At 41.6% G+C, this 22474-nt stretch overlaps 1 protein-coding gene across 7 annotated transcripts in view; it reads left to right on the forward strand.

The window, feature by feature from the left end:
- Window positions 1-22474, forward strand: part of Tjp1 (tight junction protein 1) — a 249004-nt gene that overhangs the window by 162687 nt on the left and 63843 nt on the right. The window contains exon 1 of one of the 7 annotated variants that reach the window (XM_085682667.2): window positions 12467-12631. The exons of the other annotated variants lie outside the window; for them this stretch is intronic. Coding sequence (XP_085538793.2) covers window positions 12605-12631 — 27 coding nt within the window. The 5' untranslated portion in view covers window positions 12467-12604. Of the gene's footprint in view, window positions 1-12466; window positions 12632-22474 lie in introns of those variants that run through there. 7 annotated transcript variants of the gene reach the window in all.

Genomic DNA, 22474 nt, shown 5'->3' on the forward strand with positions numbered 1-22474 from the left:
TATCAGCTTGTTGTTGCTGTGTAATAAAACATTTCAATGGTTGGCATCTTAAAAAAAAGCAGTGATGATTCTGTAGGCTGACAAACTGCTAAGATCAGCTGAGTGGTTCTTTGGTTAGGTTTGCCTGGGCTCACTAATGCAGGTGCAGGCAGTTTGTGGCTTAGCTGGAACTTGATAGTATAGCATTCCTTTACTTGAATTTCAAGAGTTTGGCAGATTATTAGCCAGGGCATCTCATTTCTTTTCTCTGTGATCTCTCCAGCAGGCTCCTATGGTAGGCTCAGGGTTCTCAGTGTGGCAGGCATCGGGTTCTGTTTAAGCCTCTGCCTGTCATGTTTGCCCTTTCACCAAAGCAGACCACACCACACCCAAGTTCAAAGGCCAAAAGAAAAGACTGCCTTATGGCACATCCAGTCTGGGGTGGGAAGAACTGGTGACAAGCATTTACAATCTCTTTATCTTCCCTTCTCTACTTTTATGCCTTTGTTACTTACATGATTAAAAAAAGTCAGATGTGGACCGGGCAGCAGTGGTACCACCTTTAATCCCAGCACTTAGGAGGCAGAGGCAGGTGGATCTCTGTGAGTTCGAGGCCAGCCTGGTCTACAAGAGCTAGTTCCAGGACAGGCTCCAAAGCTACAGAGAAACCTTGTCTTGAAAAACTACACACACACACACACACACACACACACACACACACACACACACAGTCAGATGTTTCTCTTAGGGTTCTTCTTTTTACTTAGCTTCTCTGGGATCGTGAACTATAGGCTCTGTATCCTTTGCTTTACAGCTAGTATTCACCTATGAGTGAGTACATACCATGCTCATCTTTCTGTGTCTGGGTTACCTCACTCAGGATGGTTTTTTCTAGTTTCATCCATTTGCATCTCATGATGTCATTGTTTTTTACAATTGTGTAAATATACCACATTTTCTTTATCCATTCTTTACTTGAGGGGCATCTAGGCTGTTTCCAGGTTCTGGCTATTACAAATAATGTTGCTATGAACATAGTTGAACAAATGTCCTTGCAGTATGGCTGAGCATCCTTTGGGTATGTGCCCAAGAGTGGTATTGCTTGGTCTTGCAGTAGGTTGATGCCCAATTAGCTGAGAAACTGCCATACTGATTTTCAGAGTGGATGTAAAAGTTTGCATTTCTACCAGCACTGGAGGAGCGTTTCCCTTACTCCACATCCTCTCCAGCATAACTCTAAAAGAAACATACATAGATCTCCCTGGGAAGGGGAAATAGACAAGCTCTCCTGAGAAAATTGGGTGCTTGGGGATTGGGGAAGAAGGGAAGGCAGAATGGGGAAAGGAGGGGAGAAGGGAAGGGAGAGGAGAACTAGCAGGAACCAGATGATCGAGATGGTAGAAGGACAGAGACAGAGAACATGGAAAGAGATATCTTGATTGAGGGAGCCATTATGGGACTAGCAAGAAACCTGGCACTAGAGAAATTCCCAGGAATCCACAAGGATGACCTCAGCCAAGACCCTAAGCAATAGTGGAGAGGGTACATAAACTGGCCTTGCCCTGTCGTCAGAGTGATGACTATCTTAAATGTCATCATAGAACCTACATCTAGCAACTGATGGATGCAGATTCAGAGAACCACAGCAGAGCATTGGGCTGAGCTTCCAAAGTCCAGTTGAAGAGAGGTCGGAGGGAGAATATAAGCAAAGAGGTCAAGACCATGATGGGGATACCCACTGAAACAGCTTACTTGGGCTAATGGAAGCCTTCTAACTCAGGCCTGACAGCAAGGGAACCAGCATAGGACCAAACTAGGCCCTCTGAATGTGGGTGACAGTTGAATGTCTGGGACAGACTGTGGGACCATTAGCAGTGAGACCGGGATTTATTTCTACTGCTTGTTCTCCCTTTTTGGAACCCATCCTATCTGGAGGAACACCTTTCTCAGCCTAGGTATAGTGGGGAGGGCCTTGGTCCTGCCTCAGATCAATGTGCTAGACTTAGTTGACTCCCCATGGGAAGCCTCACCCTCTGTTGAGTGGATGGTGGTGGGATGGGGGGGGGGTTGGAGGTGGAGGGAGCAGGAGGAGGGGAAGGAGTGGGAAATAGACTTAACATGTAAAATGAGAAAATACAGTTTTTTTAATCAAGTAAAAAAAGAAAAAGCCAGATGTGTACATTCAACGGACCCTAGAGTAAAAAGAATACTAAAGCCCATTGAGCCTCTGATGCACCATCACCTGGAGGAAGCTGGGAAACCATCTCATTTGGCACCCTCCAACCCATTCGCCCCCAGCCATCTTTAAAACATCTTCTAAAAGTACATAGATTTGAAGTAGACCTTGCATAAGAGCCTCCTTGCTTGGTTTTCTTCCTTTTTTTCTCTCTTACCATCTCCACCTCCCCCACCCCCCTTCATTCTTTTTTTCATAGGATTTCCTGTAGCCCAGACTGGCCTCTAGTTCACAGTAGCAAGGATGACCTTGAACATGACCTTCTGCTTCCACCCACCCTGGCATCACTGGTGTGTGCTGTGGCACCTGGTTGATGCAGTGCTGGGCATCAAACCCAGGGCTTCACACTTGCTAGATAAGCATTCTACCCACTCAGCCATATCTCTAGCCTTTTCTTTGACTAGCTCCTCCATCACCTTTATTTCTGTCAATACACGATGGCCTTGTAGGCTACAGTCCATTCAGATTACAGTTTTGAGGGAATCGAGAATTCTTTATAAATAGCACTGGGTGTTTTCAAATTGTCTCACTTAGGAGGCTTAAAAGTTTGCCCTTGAAGCTGGGCTGTGTCTTTAATCCCAGCACTTGGGAAGCAGAAGCAGGCAAATCTCTGTGAGTTCAAGGCCAGCCTGGTCTACAGAGTTACAGGATGGGTTGGGTTCCAAACTATGGAGAAGCCTTGTCTCGAAAAACCAAAACCAACCAACCAAACAAACAAATAAATAAAATGATGTTTTGCTGTCACAATGTCACATAGTCCGTGGTGAGGTGAAATAAAGCACATGCACAAAGCATCTCATGGCTTTCACCTGACAGCTTACAGAGTGAGAAATTGGGGTCCCCATGTGCACAGGACTGCTCGGTGAATTATGCTTGTTTTCAGAGCCTCTCTCTCTTGCCCCCAATAATGAATTCATGACTTTTAGATATTTGATGTTTATTATTCTTTCCTTGCGTTTCATTTTCTGCCTCTTCTTCTGTTCCTCATTCTTCTCACCCCGCTCCTCTCCCACCTCCTGCCTTTTTCCTCCGTTTCTTTCTTCCTATCAAAGGTATCATCTTTGGCCCCTGGAGCTGCTTCCTGGTTTCTGTCTCCTTTGACTCACTGTTACCTGAGAACATTCTTTCTTGTTTTCTGGAACTTGCATATTCCTTGACCTAGACTTCTAACTGCCTGCTCCTGGCTGGAAATTACAATCTGGCTGCTGTGTGCTCATTGCTGCTGAGCTGTTGTTGTTTCTAGGCCTTTCCCAGTGGCCGGAGCCGTTTTAGAATGGCTCTGTTGAAAAACCCAGTAGTTGAATTCCAATTGTAAAATGTCTTTTTTAACCTTTTTGATTTTATACTTTTTTCTTTTTCTGTTTATTAGTTAAAGTATCAGCTCCTAACAGTATTAGCATGAACTAATTAGCTTACACAAAATATATAATATTAGCATTATTAATTTGAAATTATTTTATATTTGTATTTAGCTTTATGAGAATTGTGTGCTGTAGCCAGGCAAACATTATAAACTTGTGTGAATAGAGTGTGGTGGCTCACATCTGTAATGCCAGTACTTGGGAGGTTGAAGAAGGATTACCAAGTATTCAGGGCCATTTTAGGCTATATAGTCAGCTGGAGACCAGCCTTGACTACAGAGTGAGACAATACTGGTCTATGTTAATAATGGTAATGTATGTTAAATATATGCATATATGGTAAGTACAGTTGTTAGAAATATACTGATGAATATGCAAACGTATATTAATGTGCACAGTTGTCCAGTGGTTTCGACACAGTGCTGTTTCTGTTGTCACCGTCAGACTACTGAGTGACTTTCATATTTCCTTTCCAGGGCTGTTTTTCTTAGAATATGCTGTGGTCACTGGAAACCTCTTCTGTGCATGGCTAGGTCATCGAAGGTATTAGATCTTCTTTCCAAATTTGGTTTTGGCAAGGACAGAAAAAGGCAGGGAGGCACCAAACTCAATATTCCCTCTTCCAGGGCACACCCCCTGACCTAACCTCTGCCGGTTAGTCCTCTGCCAACCTGGCAGCGCAACAACAAGCTGACAATATATGGGCCTTTTGGGAGACATTGAGTAGCTTCTTGTTTTCCACCAGTCAATGATTTGGATTCTCTCTGCCGTCTTTGGATGAGACACTTAAAACTCGAGAAGTGTAGCTGCTTTATTCTCACATCCACTGGTGCGTGAGGCCCAGAAAGTGTTGCATGGCAGTTCTTTTGCAAAGACGAGACTGAGGGAAAATGGTTCTTGAGCAGAATAATCAATGTGCTAAGCAAAGTTTGGTGGCACAGGCCTGTCATCCACGTACTGGAGCCCTAGAGGTAGGGCACTCAGAAGTTCCATCACTACATAGAAAATCCAAGTCTAGCCTGGCGGTGGTGGTGCATGCCTTTAATCCCAGCACGCCGGAGGCAGAGGCAGGCGGATCTCTGTGAGTTCGAGGCCAGCCTGGTCTACAAGAGCTAGTTCCAGGACAGGTTCCAAAGCCACAGAGAAACCCTGTCTCAACACCCCCCAAAAAAGAAAGCCCAAGTCTAACCTTGACTATATGAGACCCCTAAAACGAGAGATATAGAGAGAAACAGAGAGAATTTGTGGCTATGAATGTATTCTTTGCCTTGTTCTCCTACTTTTGATACTATAATCTGCCTGACCTGATAGTGTGTGTGTTAGTTACTATTGCAGTGACTAAACACCATGACTGAGATAACTTACGGAAGAAAGAGTTCATGGGGGCTTACAGTTTCAGAGGATGAGTCATGATCATCATTTTGGGGCATGCAGCAGGCATGGCACAGGAACAGTGGCTGAGAGATTACATCCTGGGAAGAGAACCATGAGGCAGAGGGAGAGATCTAACTAGGAATTGTGTGGGCCTCTGAAGACCCAAAGCCTACCCCAGTGACGTATCTCCAGCAAGGCCACACCCTCTAATCCTTTGAAGTTGGTCCACTAGTTGGGGAGAAGCATTCAGTTATATGAGCCTGTGGCGGCCATTCTCCTTCAAACCACCATGTGATATTCACATACAAACTTGAGCTCATGGAAAGTATGGGAGTTAAAACTAATATGTTCAAAATAGACGTCCTAGTCTTCGGGGAATAGGAGAAATGGACAACACTGAAAGAAGACAAGTGAACTGTAAACAGCCAACTTTCAGACTAGACACGGTGACTGAGATCTGTGATCTCGGCAGTTGGGAGATGTGGGCAGAACAATCAGAAATCCAGGGTCGCCTTCAGCTACATGGTGAGCTCAGGGCAGTCTTGGATGCATGAAACTGTTTCAGAAAAGGAAGACAAAAAAGAATTCAGAGATAGAATGTTTGTCTAGCATGTGTGAGGTCCTGTTTAAGCCCCAGCACTGTGGGATGGTGGGGGTTTTGACTAGCAGAACTTGATTGTACTAACGTGAATCAATAGACGTTCAATGTTTCAGGGACATAGGGACATGCAAGAAGCTCACAGCAGCGGAAAACGGGTCCTCCTCCAAGGCGTCCAGGGATGTTCTGCAGTACTTTTTACTTAATACATACACATACATGGAGTAGATTGAGAGGTGATTCAGAATGCATTCAGTACAAAACACATACAGAATATTATTCTGTATTCTTTTGTGTTGAACCAATAAAAGAAATAGTCACATAAGACCAAATAGGAAAAGTATGTCAGGCAAGGGATAGGACATTTTTACTAGATGAAGAAAAACATAAAAGATTAAACAGGAGTTCACATGCTTAATTAGGGAAATAGGGTAAATTGTTAAGCTTTCCTTGGAGGACAAATTAGCAATATAAGTTAAATGGTTTCTTCCCCCCCCCCCCTCTCTCTCTCTGTGTGTGTGTGTGTGTGTGTGTGTTCTTCCCCCCTCCCTCATTCCCTCTCTGTTTTTTGAGACAGGGTCCAGGCTGGCCAGGACAGAATCCTTCAGTTTTCCAGCTACCTGGATTGAAGAAGTACACCACTGTCCAACCCGACTCTTAAATTTATCTTTACATAAGCCCAAACTTCAACCCCCAGATATGTTTGAACCTCTCTCCTGGAGAAATATTTGCACATGTCTCTGAATATCAAATATGAGAATTTCAAGCGGGGTGGCAATGGCGCGCGCCTTTAATCCCAGTACTCCAGAGGCAGAGGCAGGTGGATTTCTCAATTCAAGGGCAGCCTGGTCTACAGACCTAGTTCCAGGACAATCTAATCTGTACAGAGAAACCCTGTCTTGAAGAACCAAAGTCCAAAAATAAAAAATCATCACAACATTATAATAACATAAATTGTCTTAGAGAAACTACACTATGTCTGCAGTATAAATTATTGGTCAGACATTTGTTTATTTTGTTAGTGTTTTGGACAGGATTTCTTTTTGTAGTCTTGACTGTTCTGGAGCTAGGTCTGTAGACCAGGCTGGCCTTGAACTCACAGAGATTCTCCTGCCCCTGGGTGCTGGGATTAAAGGCGTGTACCGCCACCCACCCAGCTGTTAGTTTTTCTTTTTGAGACAAGGTCTCACCTAAGTCTTGAATTTACAGTCCCATCTGCCTCAGTCTCCCTGAGTACGGGGACTATAGGCACACACCATTATGCCTAACTCTATAAACAGCCAATTTAAATGATAAAGCCAATTGTTTAACATATTACCAAGACCAATATTAAATAAATAGTATATGAAATTCAGAGTAACCGTGACTGTAGTTTATTTAACAAATGCCAGACACATATATTCTCATTTGTTTTTCTGCCTCTACTTACACACACACACACACACACACACACACACAGGGACAGAAAGACAGAGACAGAGAGACATATACACAGACACACAGACACACACACACAGACACACACACAGGGACAGAAAGAGACAGAGACAAAGAGACACACAGATACACACACACACACACACACACGGGGACAGAAAGAGAGACAGAGACAAAGAGATACACACACACACACACACACACAAGTCAAAGCGCAGCAAGCAATCTGGAGACAAGCTTTCTATTTAGGTTTAAATGACAGTATTCACGGGAAAGTGGAATGTGAGCTCAGTGGATTTTAAAACTGTATATTACTTGTGAAATTAAGGAGGAAGGTAGATCCAGGTGATTTGGGCATGCCGTAACACAGAGAAACAGTTCGTGGGCAGCTCTGGAGGAGCATACTACCAATCGAACAGTCTCTATGGGAAGAGGTGGGATAAGCCCCACCTGTATCTGGAAACTGATGAAAAACAGCAAATCAGATCCTGTTCCCCATGTAAGAAAAGGTACCGGAAAACCATCAATTACAGCCTAACCCTGGTGTTGTTTTTCCTTCAGTGGTTGTCATCGTGATTTGTCATATGTGTTTGCTAATCAACGTCATTCTTAGTAAAGAGAAATTTAAACTGTAAAATATTAGCTTAATTCTACCATTTGTTTTGTATAATGATAGTTTTAAATGTAAATCCCAGAGATTTTAGTTCCTGTGAGGAGTTGATATGGTTTAGACTTTGTGGCTTGACACAGCAGGATACTTCAGACTGGCCAGAAGTGACTGGCACAGCCGGATTTAAGAAGTTTGGAAAGGTCCTGTGGGAATTCCACCTTGACCTGGCAGGCGTGCAAGAACTACTAGCCTTAACAGGGACCAGGTCCCACCTTTGTATGTGCTTGGCCTATTGGCCTGATGGGATCCCCTCTGCCAAAGGCCTTAAAAAGCCTTACTGAGCAGTCGGTATAGAGACATTGAATCAAGAGGAGATATGGAGGATGTTAACCCCTTCATTAGATGGCCTAGTTATTCAGTCTAGCCTGGGTCAGAGGTTCATCTCCAACCAAGGTGGACTCTCTCACCAGCTGCCCAGCAGATGGGAAGTGGTACTGTCTGCTCGAGGCTCTTGTCCATACACCCAGTAGGACCTGCCCCTTGCTTAGATCCTTGCCAGAGGCAAAAGCAGAGGCACACAGTTGGCAGAGGAACAATATAAACTTTCTGAGGTGTGGTGGTAGCAGGTATCCCAGGCACTCTCTTGGGAAGTGACTGGAGGTAGGATGACATGTAACAGCAGAATCTCAGAATTCAGAGGGAGACTTCCACTGCCTCAGAAACATTTATTTCCAAAATACGGATCCCAGATGAAACCTAAGATTCAAAACCATACCTGCCCGCGCCCCATCTCCTCTCCAGTACAGGGCTCCTGTGCACTGGGTTCCTGTCTGTGTGCACTCTTGTGAAACTACAGTGAGGGGGTATCAATGGGTATTTTGTTCCTACTTTTCCTGCCTTCTTTCCTGCCTTCTTTCCTTCCTTCCTTCCTTCTTTCTTTCTTTCTTTCTTTCTTTCTTTCTTTCTTTCTTTCTTTCTTTCTTTCTTTCTTTTTTCTTTCTTTCCTTCCTTCCTTCCTTCCTTCCTTCCTTCCTTTTTCTTTCTTCTCTCTCTCTCTCTCTCTCTTTCTTTCTTTTCTTTTTCTTTTTTTCGAGACAAGGTTTCTCTGTAGCTGGGGGGGGAGATAGAACACAAGTGTCATCTGCACTGGAGAGTAGCTGGGGGGAGATGTGCAATCTGTACATTTATGGGAATGTCACAGTGAAACTCACTAATATGTACAATTAATATTCAATTACGATAAAATCAAATAATATTGATCACTAACAATATTTTATTGTAGTTTAATATTTGTATATAATGTAAAATTTTAGTTAACTTTAAGTATATAATTTATAATGCTTATTTTAAAATATGAAGGGCTGGTGAAATGACTCAACAGGTGCCATACCTGATGCCTGACGACCTTAGTTTTATCCCTGTGACTTAACTGACGGAAGGAAGGCACTGACCCCCTCTCCCTTCCCTGCAAATTATCTTCTGACTTTCATATGTATGCTGTGGTATGTACATGAACGTGCTCGGGTGAACACATACCCATACTCACATGGGGAAATGAATAAGTGTAAACTAAAGATCGGAGTTGATAGTTTTGTGTGTGTGTGTGTGTGTGTGTGTGTGTGTGTGTGTGTGTGTGATTGAGACAGGTCTCTCTATGTAGCTCTGGCTGTCCTGGAACTCACTATGTAGACAAACTGTCCTCTGAATCACTGAGATCCTCCTGCCCCAGCCTCTGTCCTCTGCTGGGGTTAAAGGCATGCACTACCATGCCCAGGTTGTTTAAGAATTCTAGAAACTTGACAAGTCGAAGAAACTTTCTTCCCCATTTTTCTTTGCTCTGTGACATATGAAAGTCCTAAAGCCATTCACAGACTCTTTAGTGATGTGGTCTGGTCAAAACACTGAGTGACGGTACCCAACTGTTAATAGTGTTTTTTATATACACTCTCTTCTGTTGCGTTATCAAGACCGCCTTATGGTGCCCAACATTTCCTCTTTCCTTTCCAGCAGTCAGCATACAGCTCTTACCAAAAGCAACTTAATAAGCTTTTTTTTTTTTAAAGAGATTGCTGTTGTTTCTTGTTTTGTTTTTACAATGGAAGCAAAAATAAACATGTAAAATATATGTGTAGATATAGCTCACAAAGTCAAGGCTGTTTTACTAAGTAATTCTAAGATTTCAAAAGACTTTGTATGCTTCGTGCTTCTTGCATTCTGACCGCAGACACCAAAAATCCCACAGGAAGTTGTGCTTCTGAGTGCTGTGGTTTTTCGTTTCCTGTTCCTTTGCATTAGATCAGAAAGAAATCTGTACACAAAGAGAAATTCTTGGTTGAACTTTCTTGTAACTCTAAATGAGATTCTCTAACTTACTTGCATTTCTTCCCTTTTGACTTAAACCCAAGGCAATGTAGCCACATCTGTCTGTAATCATTAATGTTGTGGTATAATTTGAAAACCTTTTTGGTGTTCAGTGAATAAACTCTTGTTAAAGTTTAGGGTGTGTCTTTGAGATTATGCTATATGCTTTCCACATCACATTGAGCCATCTTCCCAGAGATAAACTTTAGGGTGGAGCTAGATTCCTGACAACAGTGTTTTTCTTTAAAATGATATTTTTATTTATTTTTACTAGCATACAAATTAATATGTGTCATTATGGCACCTTCATTTATATAAATGATGGAAACTTCCCCTGCTGTTTTGAGAAGATATGCAAATATAGTTTGGTTTAGATATGAATAATATTGTTTCAACTTACCTGGTATAACATACATTTCAATTTAGATAATTTAACTCAGTTATGCAAAATACCATTGGAAATTTTTAAAGTGTTACACTAACTGGAAAATTTTAATTGAAACTTTTTTTTGGTTTTTTTGAGACAAGGTTTCTCTGTAACTTTGGAGAAACACTTTTTTTAAAACAGAGTATTATGAAAGAAATGTTTTAAATTGATTTTTTTTGTTTTTGTTTTTTTGTTTGTTTGTTTTTTGTTTTTTCGAGACAAGGTTTCTCTGTAGCTAGTTTTGTCCTGGAACTAGCTCTTGTAGACCATGTTGGCCTCGAACTCACAGAGATCCACCTGCCTCTGCCTCCCGAGTACTGGTCTTAAAGGGGTGCCCAACCAAGCTCCTTTTCTTATTTTTTTTTAAAGCCATGGCGAAGATAAGATCTATCAGGTGTGTTTGGTTTGAGACAAGCTGCAGAGATCTAACATTTAATTCACATAGTGGGAGCCTTGATAAGGATTGACTAATGAGAAAAGGGGAAGAGTATACACAGAAAATACCCTACCTGCCTCCAGGCAGGTCCGTCTGAAGAATGCGTTGTATTAAACTGTGAAGGACCTTCAACAACCACTCTCTAAAACACAACATACCTTAGTTTTATATGATGCTGTTTTCTCATAGGAAAAATTTAATCACCCTAGAGAACACAGGGCACTTTGCCTTTGAAACAATCACATGTAATACTACTAAAACAAAAAACGAATTTAACTGTTTTCATGCATGGCAAGAAATAGTGCTTGGTTGCATAATGTTCTTTTCTAGTTCAACTAGCTTAGAGTTGGAAAATACGTGTCTTTGAAACCTTTAATTGGTGTTTATGTGTCATATACGGATATTTCCTAGTTAGAATTAAATTTGATTTTCTCTAAATTCTAAAAATTTAATTCTAAATCCTTAAAAGCTATTGTTTAAAACCCGATGTTTATGCTCCACCATCTTGCACGGCTATTATAGCATACTAGGTACTTAAAGATGTCATTTCATATTACTAAAAATTTATGACACTTGTGAAGAGCTTTGCAGTATGCAGAGTATAAACTAATGAAGCTTGAAGTGGTTTTTCTACCTATTTTTCCTATTCATCAAAGCAGTTGGCTTAAGTTTGCCCAGTGGCGGATAGAACTGGATGGTGAGTTCCGTGTGTATTTACATCCATTTTCTGTCCAGCTTGAGCTGGAGGACGTGGTTTAGAAAGGCAGGCAGCCTGTTTTAGCTCTTCAGGGGCTAAGAATTTCAGCAATCTTGATAGCCCATGTCTAGGGAGGCAGAAGTGGCTGGGATTATCACTGGTTGCTTGTTCCCCTCAGCGCCAGATCTGTAACTTGGTTTAAAGGCAGTTGGCTTGTTCTGAGCCTGTTGGAGCGCTTCTCGTGTGCTTTAAACAAAAACACGTCTCTCTTCAATAGGGTAACAATGCCCAGACACGTGGTGACAGTTGTGACCATTGTTACTTGCGAGGTTGAGGAAATCACAGTCAGGTATTGGCCAGGCCCGCCTTTCCTGCCACACTCCTGCGTGGGGACTGACCCGGGGTGGCTGGCTAAGGCGAGAGTAGACAGGTCTCCGTAGGGAGTCGAAAAGCTTTCGTACGCAGGGGTTTGGGGTTCTCGGGGCGAATTCTGCCGGATCTTTGATAAAAAACAAACAGGATGACTCGCGCGGCAGCGGAAACCGCCTAGCAAGTTACTTGGAGAGCAGAGCCTTTCCTTCCGCGCGGGGGTCGGACCCGGTCTGGCCCCGCCCCCCGCCGAGGCCCCGCCCCCGCCGGCCGGGCATGCTCAGTGGCCCTGTCCGGCAGGTTTTGCGTGGCTGCTTGAGTTGCCCGCGACGGCTCTGCCCGCCGACGGCACGTCTCTTGGCGGCCGCGCGTTCCGGGGAAGTTAGGTGCGGGAGCAGGCTTCTGAAGAGACGCCCGAGGGCGGAGGGGACAGCCGAGGGTCCCGGTGCTGCGGAGCGGCGAGCGGGCCGAGGGCGGCGGAGGCCGAGCCGGCGGCCGGGTGTGCCCCGCGGAGAAGCCCGGGCGGGGCGGACGTTTCCCGGACTTTTGTCCCACTTGAATCCCCTCCCCGTGGGCCGGGCCTTTCCGGCCGCCCCCGCCCCTACCCCGCTCGTCCCCGGGAGATGTTTATGCGGACGGTGGCGTGAGGAGCGGGCGGGCGGGCCGGCGGCGCGGAGTTTCGGGTCCGAGGAGCCTCGCGCGGCGCCGAGAGAGACAAGATGTCCGCCAGGGCCGCGGCCGCTAAGGTGAGGGCTCACGGCCGGCAGGGGCTGCGGGCGGGGCGGTGGGGGACTGGCGGGGGGACCTCGCCCCGCCCTCCCCGCTGGCGGCAGCCGGGGGCGACGGTGGCGGGGCGGGGAGGGAGGGGACGAGGGCGGGCTGGGGGCGCGCCTGCCGCCCGGGCAGGTGCACGGCTGCGGGTGCCTGGCTCCGGCTCGCGTCGGGAGGCGACGTGCAACAGGTCTCGCGCCTGGAAAGTCGCCCCGGGTGAGGATTCTCAGGTCCCCGAGAGCGTGTCCGCGAAGACCCAGGGTGTCACCTGCGGCAGGCGGGTGGGTAGCCGGGGCTTGTCTCCGGAGGAGTGGTTGGTACCCGGCGAAACCCTGTAGTTTCGATCTGATGTCACCCGCTGCGGTATGCGCAATGGCAGCGATAAAGCTTTGAGACAGCAAAACACTCAGCTCGAGAGTAGCTAGTTTATTTTGAGGTTTATTATTTATGTGAGGCAACAGAGGAAGGAGAGTTCTTAACACTTTAATCTCAACTTCAAAAGTAGCACAAAGTGTCCCTACACATGGACAGTAAGATGAACTCAAACGACGACAACAAAATACCCGGTGAATTCTGCAGAAAACAACTTTCCGATCCATCTTCCCGTGTGTTTTGAAGCGTGTTTCTTGACATAACATGTCTTATTAGTAAGTGCTACATTAAGCTAAAAGATTAAAAAAAATAAACTCCTCCCTTTTTGTACACTTTAGTTCTTTTAAAACATTCTAAAGTGCTTGTTTTCAAACAATTACGGAGTATAATATCTGACGAGTGAAAAAAATCTCCCTTTAAAAAAATCTATTACTCCTACAGCTTAAAACAGGTGATGATTTTGTGTATTTTTCTGTTTGAAATACTTAATCATAACCGTTGGAAGCAGATGAAGGAAGCGTCTGAATTCTTAACAGGACCTTGTCTTTTGACTGGCAGCAGTTAGCGGTTACATTGGTAGTGACTAGATTGTTTTAAGGAATGGAGTATTCTTCCTTTAGGAATAATTTAGTCTGTATTTTTTTTTAACGCTCATTGGTGAACGATCTCAGCCTAAGATTGGGGCCACAAACTAGAATCCGTGCAACATTTCGTTACTTATAAGACGTAAAACACGTTATTTCCTTTGCTGGGACTTCCTTTCCTGGGAAGAAAGGCTTTGTTGCCTTATTATCCAGAATGTCACTTTGTTTCGAAGTGTGAGCCTTGGTACTTGTTATTCAAGACAACACACTTGGAAAGTGTTATTACAAGACAAGTGTTTCCAATCGCTTGCTATGGCAAGGCGATTTAGAAGGTGTGCTTTTACACATAAATTACGCTATTGAGATTTTTATGGAACATAGCAAAACCTCTCTAGTTAGATATTTGCATACTTAACTGGGAGTTGAAGGGTTATTTTCTTGGTTGCTGTATTTGGGATGCGCTTTGAAGTCTTTTAAAACTAGACTCACCATAAATAAGCAGGTAAAAGCAGTGCTAATCAGTTGTTTCCCTAAGTCACATTTACTGTTCCCAGAGAATTAAAAATGCTTAAGAACCCATCTCTGCCAGTGCTTTACATAGGGTGCTTTTGTTTCTCCTACCCCTGTTAAAAATTGTACAGACGCTAAGTTCGCAGCTTGCTCTTCTGTTTTTAGCACAACACTTGTAGAACTTGTGTCTAAGCCAATCCTTTTGATTCTGTATTTTTGTAATGGTTCAGTAGTTTTCATCTTGCTGCTCAGGTCATCATTGCCTTTTTGAGGAAATATTTGGCTTATTTCCAGGAGATTGTTATTACAATGGTAATTACACTATATAATTATACTTACATTTCTATGTCTGTACACTTACTACTATATGGCAGATTCTTAAAAATGAAATTGCTATGGCAAAGAGTTCGCTTGAAATTACCATTAAAAATCTTCCTCCAAAGCCTCTACTTAAGAATAAATACAGCAATGCCAGCTGGTGACGCCTTTATTCCCACCAGAGGCAGGCATGAGTTCAAGGCCAGCCTGGTCTACAAGCCAGTCCAGGACTGGCTCCAAGGCTATAGAGAAACCCTTTCTTAAAAAACCTAAATAAATAAATAAATAAATAAATAAATAAATGCAACAAATAATGGGTTGTTGCCCCAGTTGGGGTGTAGAAAATCCAATCCAAGACAGTGCTATCAAACTCTGGGTGAAGAGAGGCAGAACTTACCTGTGGTCCTTGAATTGATGTTTAAGTGCAGTGCATTTCCAAAGAGAATTTCAGTGTGGTGTTATAGAAAACATGATAGCTTGACAAGATGTTTATCTTAGCACATAAATGAATGGAGAAAATCCTTTCAGAAAATCTAATTTCTTATGAATTCAGAATAATTTAAAGTGGGTTATTATTTCAAGAATAGGAGAATGGAGCCACACAACCAGAAATAAGTAAATAATTAATAAATAGATAAATAATAGTGATTGTGCTCAACTTTTCATATGTGCAAGGATTGTTTTGTGTGGGTAATTCATTTAATTTACACAGTAATGCTATGAAGTGGAAATAGTTTGCCTAGGTACATGTGGCCCAGCTAAAGGGAAAACTATGACTATTTGTCAAACTAAGTATAGATTATCGGAAAAGGATACATTATTCAATGAATAATGTTTCTTTTCTGCTTCCTATGCAACAACAACAAAATGTAGGTGACTCTCTGTTGTGGTGTCTGATGGAAGTGCGCACATCCACCCAGTGAGTCGCAAGTGCCCTTACTCACTAAGCCATCCTTCCTTCCTTCCCTGCCCTCCTAAGTGACACACTGGGAGACAAGCATGTTCTTATGTGCGTGTGCACACACACACATACACTACAAACATGAGTGTTTGAAGAGGGGGTTTCTGTGCATGGTATTAAGTAAATAAAGGAAAAAGCTTCTTATGTGTATGGTGTGCATCTGAATTTATAATGAATTTTGCTTACTAGTGTACTAGATAACAGTTATGTGAAAGTTGAAAACAGAAATTTGGTGCTAGTTCCCTGCCTTATCAAATAATTGCTTAATTAGATAAGAAAATAGTATTAGTAATTATTAGGAGCATTTTTGTTTACTGATCCACAGAAAGTGACTAAAGGGAGTTGAATGACTTCTGGAATTTCAAGTTGTATCACTTTGGAGGAAGCAGTAAAAATTCTTGTGCCCTCTTGGCTCTCTTGTTCTGTGTAATGAAATGTTTGTGTCTGAGAAGCAATTTTCTTTTTCCTAGTGGCTATGTCTGAAATAATGTAGATGGGCAGAAAAGTGATTTATACTTTTTAGACCATTGCTCTGTTTATTGTGAGGTTTCTCAGGAATCTATATCAAGTGAGGCACAGTGAGGTTTTTCAATAGCTGAACATTTTTGAAACTTAACTGGAAAGCTACAAAGAAACCCTGTCTCGAAAAACCAAAAAAAAAAAAAATTCAAAACTTACTGCATCAGTCTTTATGAATAATGATTGTTTGCTGAGGAACTGTTAATCAAATTTTAATTTGGTACTTAACTGATGAGTATTTGCTTCATATACTTAAGGAGTAAAGTCAAACCTCAGTTAAGGCTTAAGATTTTGACTTTATCGAGTCTGCTACGATTTATGATCTTTGTTCTAGTGATTACTCCTCCCCCTTGCTCAGTTTGTACAGTAGTGTTCACCAAACTTTTCAGTATGTAGGTGTTTTCAGCATTTTAGATGCCATTCATTAAAGCTCTAATTCATGTAAATTGGCTGGTAGTCATTACATTATGTAGCTTCATAACTTATTGATACAGCCACTTTCCCCATTACATGTTTTCATGGTAGGAGCTTGTAAAGTGAACTTTTATTTTGGATTTGAGGGAGACTTAATGCTGCCTATTGCTTGCTGTCATGGTTAGTGCCAGCCTTACTCACAATAGTTACAGTGAGTGGCTTTTAGGGCTATGATGGGTATTTATAGTACTGTTTCTTGTTTGCTTAGAGGGAAAAATTACAGTAGCTTCACTTTCTTTTTTTTTAATTCTACAATTGGGATTCTGCCTCTGACCTACCTGCTCTTTAATCCTTTTCTATTTTAAGACTTGATGTAAATTCAATGCAATTGTTAGGAAGAATGAATAAGACCACTGTGCTGTCATGGAAATGCCTTGTTTTAAGCTATATTTTTAATCTTTTTGGTTGGGTGTATTTTTGGTATTTCAAGACAGAGTTTCTCTGTAGCTTTGGGGCTTGTCCTGGAACTAGCTCTATTGTAGACCAGGCTGGCCTCGAACTCACAGAGATCCGCCCGCCTCTACCTCCCAAGTGCTGGGATTAAAGGCGTGCGCCACCACCGGGGGTGTCTTTTAAAATCATAGTTTCGATGAACATTTAGGAGTTACAGGTTTTTTTTTTCTTGATCTAGCTCTGATGTGTTAATAATTCAGTCTTCTGAAAAGCAAGGATCCAGCTTTAAATTCAAAGTTTGCCTTCACACTCACTCCAAGTCCCCAATGAACCGCCTAGTTACGGATGGCAAGCTTGGGGTGAGGGAGGTGGGGGCAGCACTGCCAATAACTGTTCTTATGCAGAGTTTTTATCAAATGTCAGTTAAAATTAAAAGATGGCTTTTATTTAGAATGATATTTCTGAAATATTTGACTGAAATTTGTTTTGAGTCCAAGCTTTGAAAGACAATGTCAATAACAAAAACAAACAAAAGACCATCTTGTAAATTTGGCAAGATTTAATCTGGTGGAAAAACCTTAGGATAGTTTACCAAGTTTCAGACTTAGTCTAAATTGCTCTGTTTCTGAGTAGTATTTCCTTTGTAAGGCAACAATAAAAATAGACCTTTTTCTGTCTTTGACCTAGTGTGCTGCTTAATTTATTTATTACAGAGAAGAGTGGCTTCAGGTTGCTCCTTTATGGGCCAACTATTCCATTTCTTCTTAAGCAGATAAATTCTTAATAATGAGTGAGAAGCTTGGGTAGGTATGAAGGGTGTTTCATCCTATAACCCAAAAATGGAAAAAATAATTGGATTCTGAATGATTGGCTGTACAGTTCACTATAAAGCTAGTGGTGCCAAACTTTTTACCATGGAATACACTATTGGTGGTATCAATAGGCCCTAAGCTGTTGTATTTGTAGTATGTCGTAGTAAATCTTAACTTTGGGATACATTGAAAGATAACATGTTATTACCACAGGTGCATTATAGTTATGTGTCAGAACAAGGTGTTTTTGTGCTGACAAAATACTAGGACGTCAGTTGGCTGACAGAAATTCATTCAGGTTTGCCATACACACAAAGAAGATCAAAGTAAAGAATATTTTCTGTGGATAGTAATTAGAAACAAAAGTTTCAGTGAATTTGTTTTAATTCTCTGAATTCTTTTGTTTTTTATTTTTTAAAATGGAGTATTTTCCCAAGATAAAAAATTCTACTTTTAGCCAGTTGCACATCTTTAATCCCAGCACGCAGGAGGTAGAGGCAGGTGGATCTTTGTGAGTTGAAGGCCAGCCTGGTCTACAGAGTGAGTTCGGGACAGTCAGAGCTACACAGAGAGACCCTGTCTCAGACAAAAATAAGATTAAAAAAAAAAAACTCTTTTAGGAGTTTTTTTATATTGGTGCTAGTATAAAAAAAGTTTTTGTTATTATTGTTTTGAGGTGAGTTTTCATCAAACTGGGATTAATCTCATTGTGTAGCTGAGATCAGCCCTGAATTTTGTTACTGGTGTTACTGGTGTGAGCTACCACATCAGCTTTTAGAAAAATTTCAAATGACTGGAATATATGTTAAATTTATAATTAAATCTCTTTTTAAAATTTTTACTCATTCATTTAGTTTTTATTTGCATTGCTGTTTTGCCTACATGTATGTCTGTTGAAGGATGTTGGATCCTCTGGATTTGGAGTTAGACAGTTGTGAGCTTTCATGCCGGTGCTGGGAACTGAACCCAGGTCCTCTGGAAGAGCAGCAGTATTCTTAACAGCTGAGCCATCTCTCCAGGCCCCCTAATTAAATCTTTTTGCTCATTTGTAGCCCTAAATGTCCTGGAACTAGCTCTGTAGACCAGGCTAGTCTCGAACTGAGAGACTTGCCTGCCTCTAACTCCTGAGTGTTGGGATTAAAGTTGTGCACCACCACCACCCAGCTTCAGTTTTAAAACCTGTAATTCATTGTGTAAAAACCAAAGAATTGTATCTCTCACTTGGTAAAATGCTTGCTCGTGTAGCACGCACAAGGCCCAGTGCTCAGTCCCTAGTGATGCATAAAATGTGTGTTGCTGTGCATGCCTCTAACCCCAACTCTGGGAAGGTGGAGGCCTGAGGACTCAGGTCATCCTCATCTGTGTAAGGAGTTCCAGACTATCTTGGACTACTTGATCTGCGTAGGCTGACCTCAAACTTGTTATGTGTTCCGACTGATTTTGAACTCAGTTCTGCCTCAGCCTCCTGAGTGCAGGGATTCCAAGACTATTTCACTGTCCCTAGCCTGCCCTTCATAGCCTTTTGTTGTAGGAAAACTTCTTGCCTTATTGACTTTGGAGGAAGAAAAGTAGGTTAAGTTGTAGTTTTATACTGGTTGAATATTGTGCAAAAAGAATGATTGGAACAAATTATTCAGCTATTAGAGGAGTTCCAACAGTTGTGAAAGCTTCTTTGGTTAGTTTTAATTTTGAGAATATTTTATGGTTAAATTCTAAATTCATAGTGGGGTTTACTTGACTCTGGTAAGATCATTGAAATTTCTAATCAAGGGATGGAGAGATGGCTCGGCGATTAAGAGCATTGCCTGCTCTTCCAAAGGTCCTGAGTTCAATTCCCAGCAACCACATGGTGGCTCACAACCATCTGTAATGAGGTCTGGTGCCCTCTTCTGGCCTGTAGGCATACATGCAGGCAGGATATTGAATACATAATAAATAAATAAATAAATAAAATAAAAAAATTTCCAATCAAGAGATAATATGTATTTTAGACAAAAGCATGTAAAAACAGATCTGTCATTCAAAATGTAAATCTTTTCCAGTAGTATCAATTCGAAAAGAACTTTAGAAGACTTACTCAGTAATTTTTTGTTGTTGTTGTTATACTGGACTATTTAATCAAACAAAAAATGATAGTATAGTATCATACTATACTGATGCTATATTGCCTATAAAATTGGAAATGAGTGGGCATTGAAAATAGGTTCTGCATTTATGTTGAGTGCTGACTCACAGATACTGAGCTTAGTGTTTCATAGCTATGCTATTTGATCTTTACAATTCTATTAGATACTACTATTTTCTTTTACAGGTGAAGGATCCAAGGCTAATTCATTTGCTATACTTAGTCACACATCTGATTATAACTCAAATATTTGTCCATTTAAACGCTCCTGTGTTCTAAATGAGCATCAGAGGAGCGTTAGATGAGTCTTAGACTGGACAAGTAGCAGGAGTCGTAAAGCTGCAAGCGTTGGTTCTACTGTATTGGTTGGAAGCAAGCTGCGGTGAAGGAAGCTCCAGCTGGTCTCTTTCCTGGGGTCAGACAAGCCAGATCTTCCAGTTTTTAAAAACAGGCTATAAATCTGGATTTTGACATACATGCCTTGACTTAAAACTAGCCAACTAATTTTTTATCTTCTTATTGTGAAAGAGGACTAATGTATAAAAATGCATTAAATAAATTTACATAAATGAATTAGAAAGTGGATACCCATGTAAGCAGCAGGCCAGATTCTCTACAGCAGGAAGTCCAGTAAGATAAGAACTTAAAAAATACGGTCATTGAATAAGCGCAAGGTTCTTTCCCTTACTGAGTTTAGGGTCTAGGTTTTGGATTTTGAGGGAATCTATCTACCATTAGCTACTGTCTCACCTATTTAAAAGGAAGTAGGAGTAGAAAATGTAAACGGTCCCCAGCTCAAGATAATTTTATACTCAACAGAGAACCTAACACATAATAAGTTACCAGGATTGACACATCTTTTTAAAATATCAGAAGTGCATTTTAATATTAGAGAAAGGCACGTAGGTATTATGGTTGATCTTGTTTATATATAAAGTTCATTCTGTAGATAAGTAGGCTCAATTCAGTAAGTTATTTTTTAGTGTCAGAGGAGGTGCTTGGGCTTTTGAGATACCTAGAAAAACTGTCTTATGTTAACGTTAAGAGCTACAGCCTACCCGGGCTGTGGTAGCACACTCCTTTATTTCCAGCACTCAGGTGGCAGAGGTAGGCGCATCTCTGAGTTCGAGGCCAGTCTGGTCTACAAGAGCTAGTTCCAGGACAGGCTCCAAAGCTACAGAGAAACCCTGTCTCGAAAAACCAAAAAGGAAGGAAGGAGGGAAGGAAGGAAAGCGAGCTACAGCCTAGTTTGGATTAGGCAATAGAGGCTTTGAAGTGCATCATAAATCCAGTGTATATGACTCAGTTTGGATGTTCACTTAGTGGTGAGTGATTGATGAGCAAGTTTTCAGTTTTTATCAGCTGAGCACCTCTGATCTTGTCATGTAATTCTGTCTGTATTTTCCACCATTTACTGTCTTTCCCTCTGATATGTAACATACACACTAATTCTCTTTGGAGTATTATAGTAGCCTTCTAAAGAATACCGTAGCCCCTGTTTTTCCATTTCTTCCAGCCTCCTTTCAGTTCTGCCATGTACTTCTGCCAGGTTTCTCTTTGTTCCTCTCAGGACACAGGTTTTCTTTCTTGGTAGTGCTTATTTAAGCCCGTGGTTATAATCAAGCCAGGATGTTTGGGTCATCTGTGTCTCCCACTAGTGTGTAAGCTCTGGGCGAAGCATGGTCATATTTGATTGTGCCTGGTTATTTGCAGAACTTAATACAGTCTCATAGTGCATAATAAATTCGTATGTCCTGCAGGGGATTGGCTTTTGATTAGACTGCTTCTTTTACCTGGGGTGTTTCCCACATCCATCCCTTAGTCATCCAGCATTGGTTTCTTTTTTCCTCAAGAGATTTGTCCTGAGCTCAGAAATGAGGTCAGAACTCAGGAATGTCAAGATCCTATGCATCTTTCTACCACTTAGAACTCAGACTTAATTGTCTGCTATTGATAAAGAGTTAACTGCTTTACACAGTTACATACTTGCTTGTATTAGATGATCTTTTAAAATGTGCCTATAAGATGTTTGCTTATCTCTAAGATTCCCTATACTTTTTCTTTTCTGAAAAAGAAGGCATCTGCTGAAGGAATTTTTCTTAGTGCAGCTGAGTCATGGTAGGGGCACTCTTGGTTTGGGTCTTCTCAGATTAATAATTTCCCAATCCTTCAAGTTGTCTTTTTTTAAGTGAAAAACACTTCAAATGGAAATTATGATGAATCTTCCAAGTTCTGATTTCAGTACAGATACCAATTAATGAACCCATTATCACATAACTTTTTGTTTATTTGTTTTTATAAGATCTTTCCCTCCATACCCCACACCTTCCACATGATCTTTTGGAGCCCAGACTGCTCTTAAACTCTTGGTGTACCTATAGTTACCTTGTTCCTCATGCCTTCCCTTAATTAAGTGCTGAGATCATAAGCATAGATCACTACACCTGACTTAATAACTGGTAAGTGCTTGCTTGCCTAGATTTCTTTTTTTATTTAATTAGTATTTTTTTCATTTATTTTACATACTACAATTTTCCTGTCCTCCTCCTGTGTCTCCCCCACCTCCCATTTGCCCTCTTCCCCATCCATTCCTCCTGTCTCCATTTAGAAAGAGCCAGGCCTTCCATGAACTTGAACAAAAGCATTGCTTAGATTTCTTAATACACTAGGTGTCACCAGATGATGGTGTTTAAATTTTATTGTTTTGTGATTTATTAACTGGAATATCTTGAGAAAAACTTTCTTTCATG

The sequence above is a fragment of the Myodes glareolus genome, chromosome 24 (genome assembly GCF_982192425.1).
Source record: "Myodes glareolus chromosome 24, mMyoGla1.1, whole genome shotgun sequence".
In the NCBI taxonomy this organism is placed as follows: domain Eukaryota; kingdom Metazoa; phylum Chordata; class Mammalia; order Rodentia; family Cricetidae; genus Myodes; species Myodes glareolus.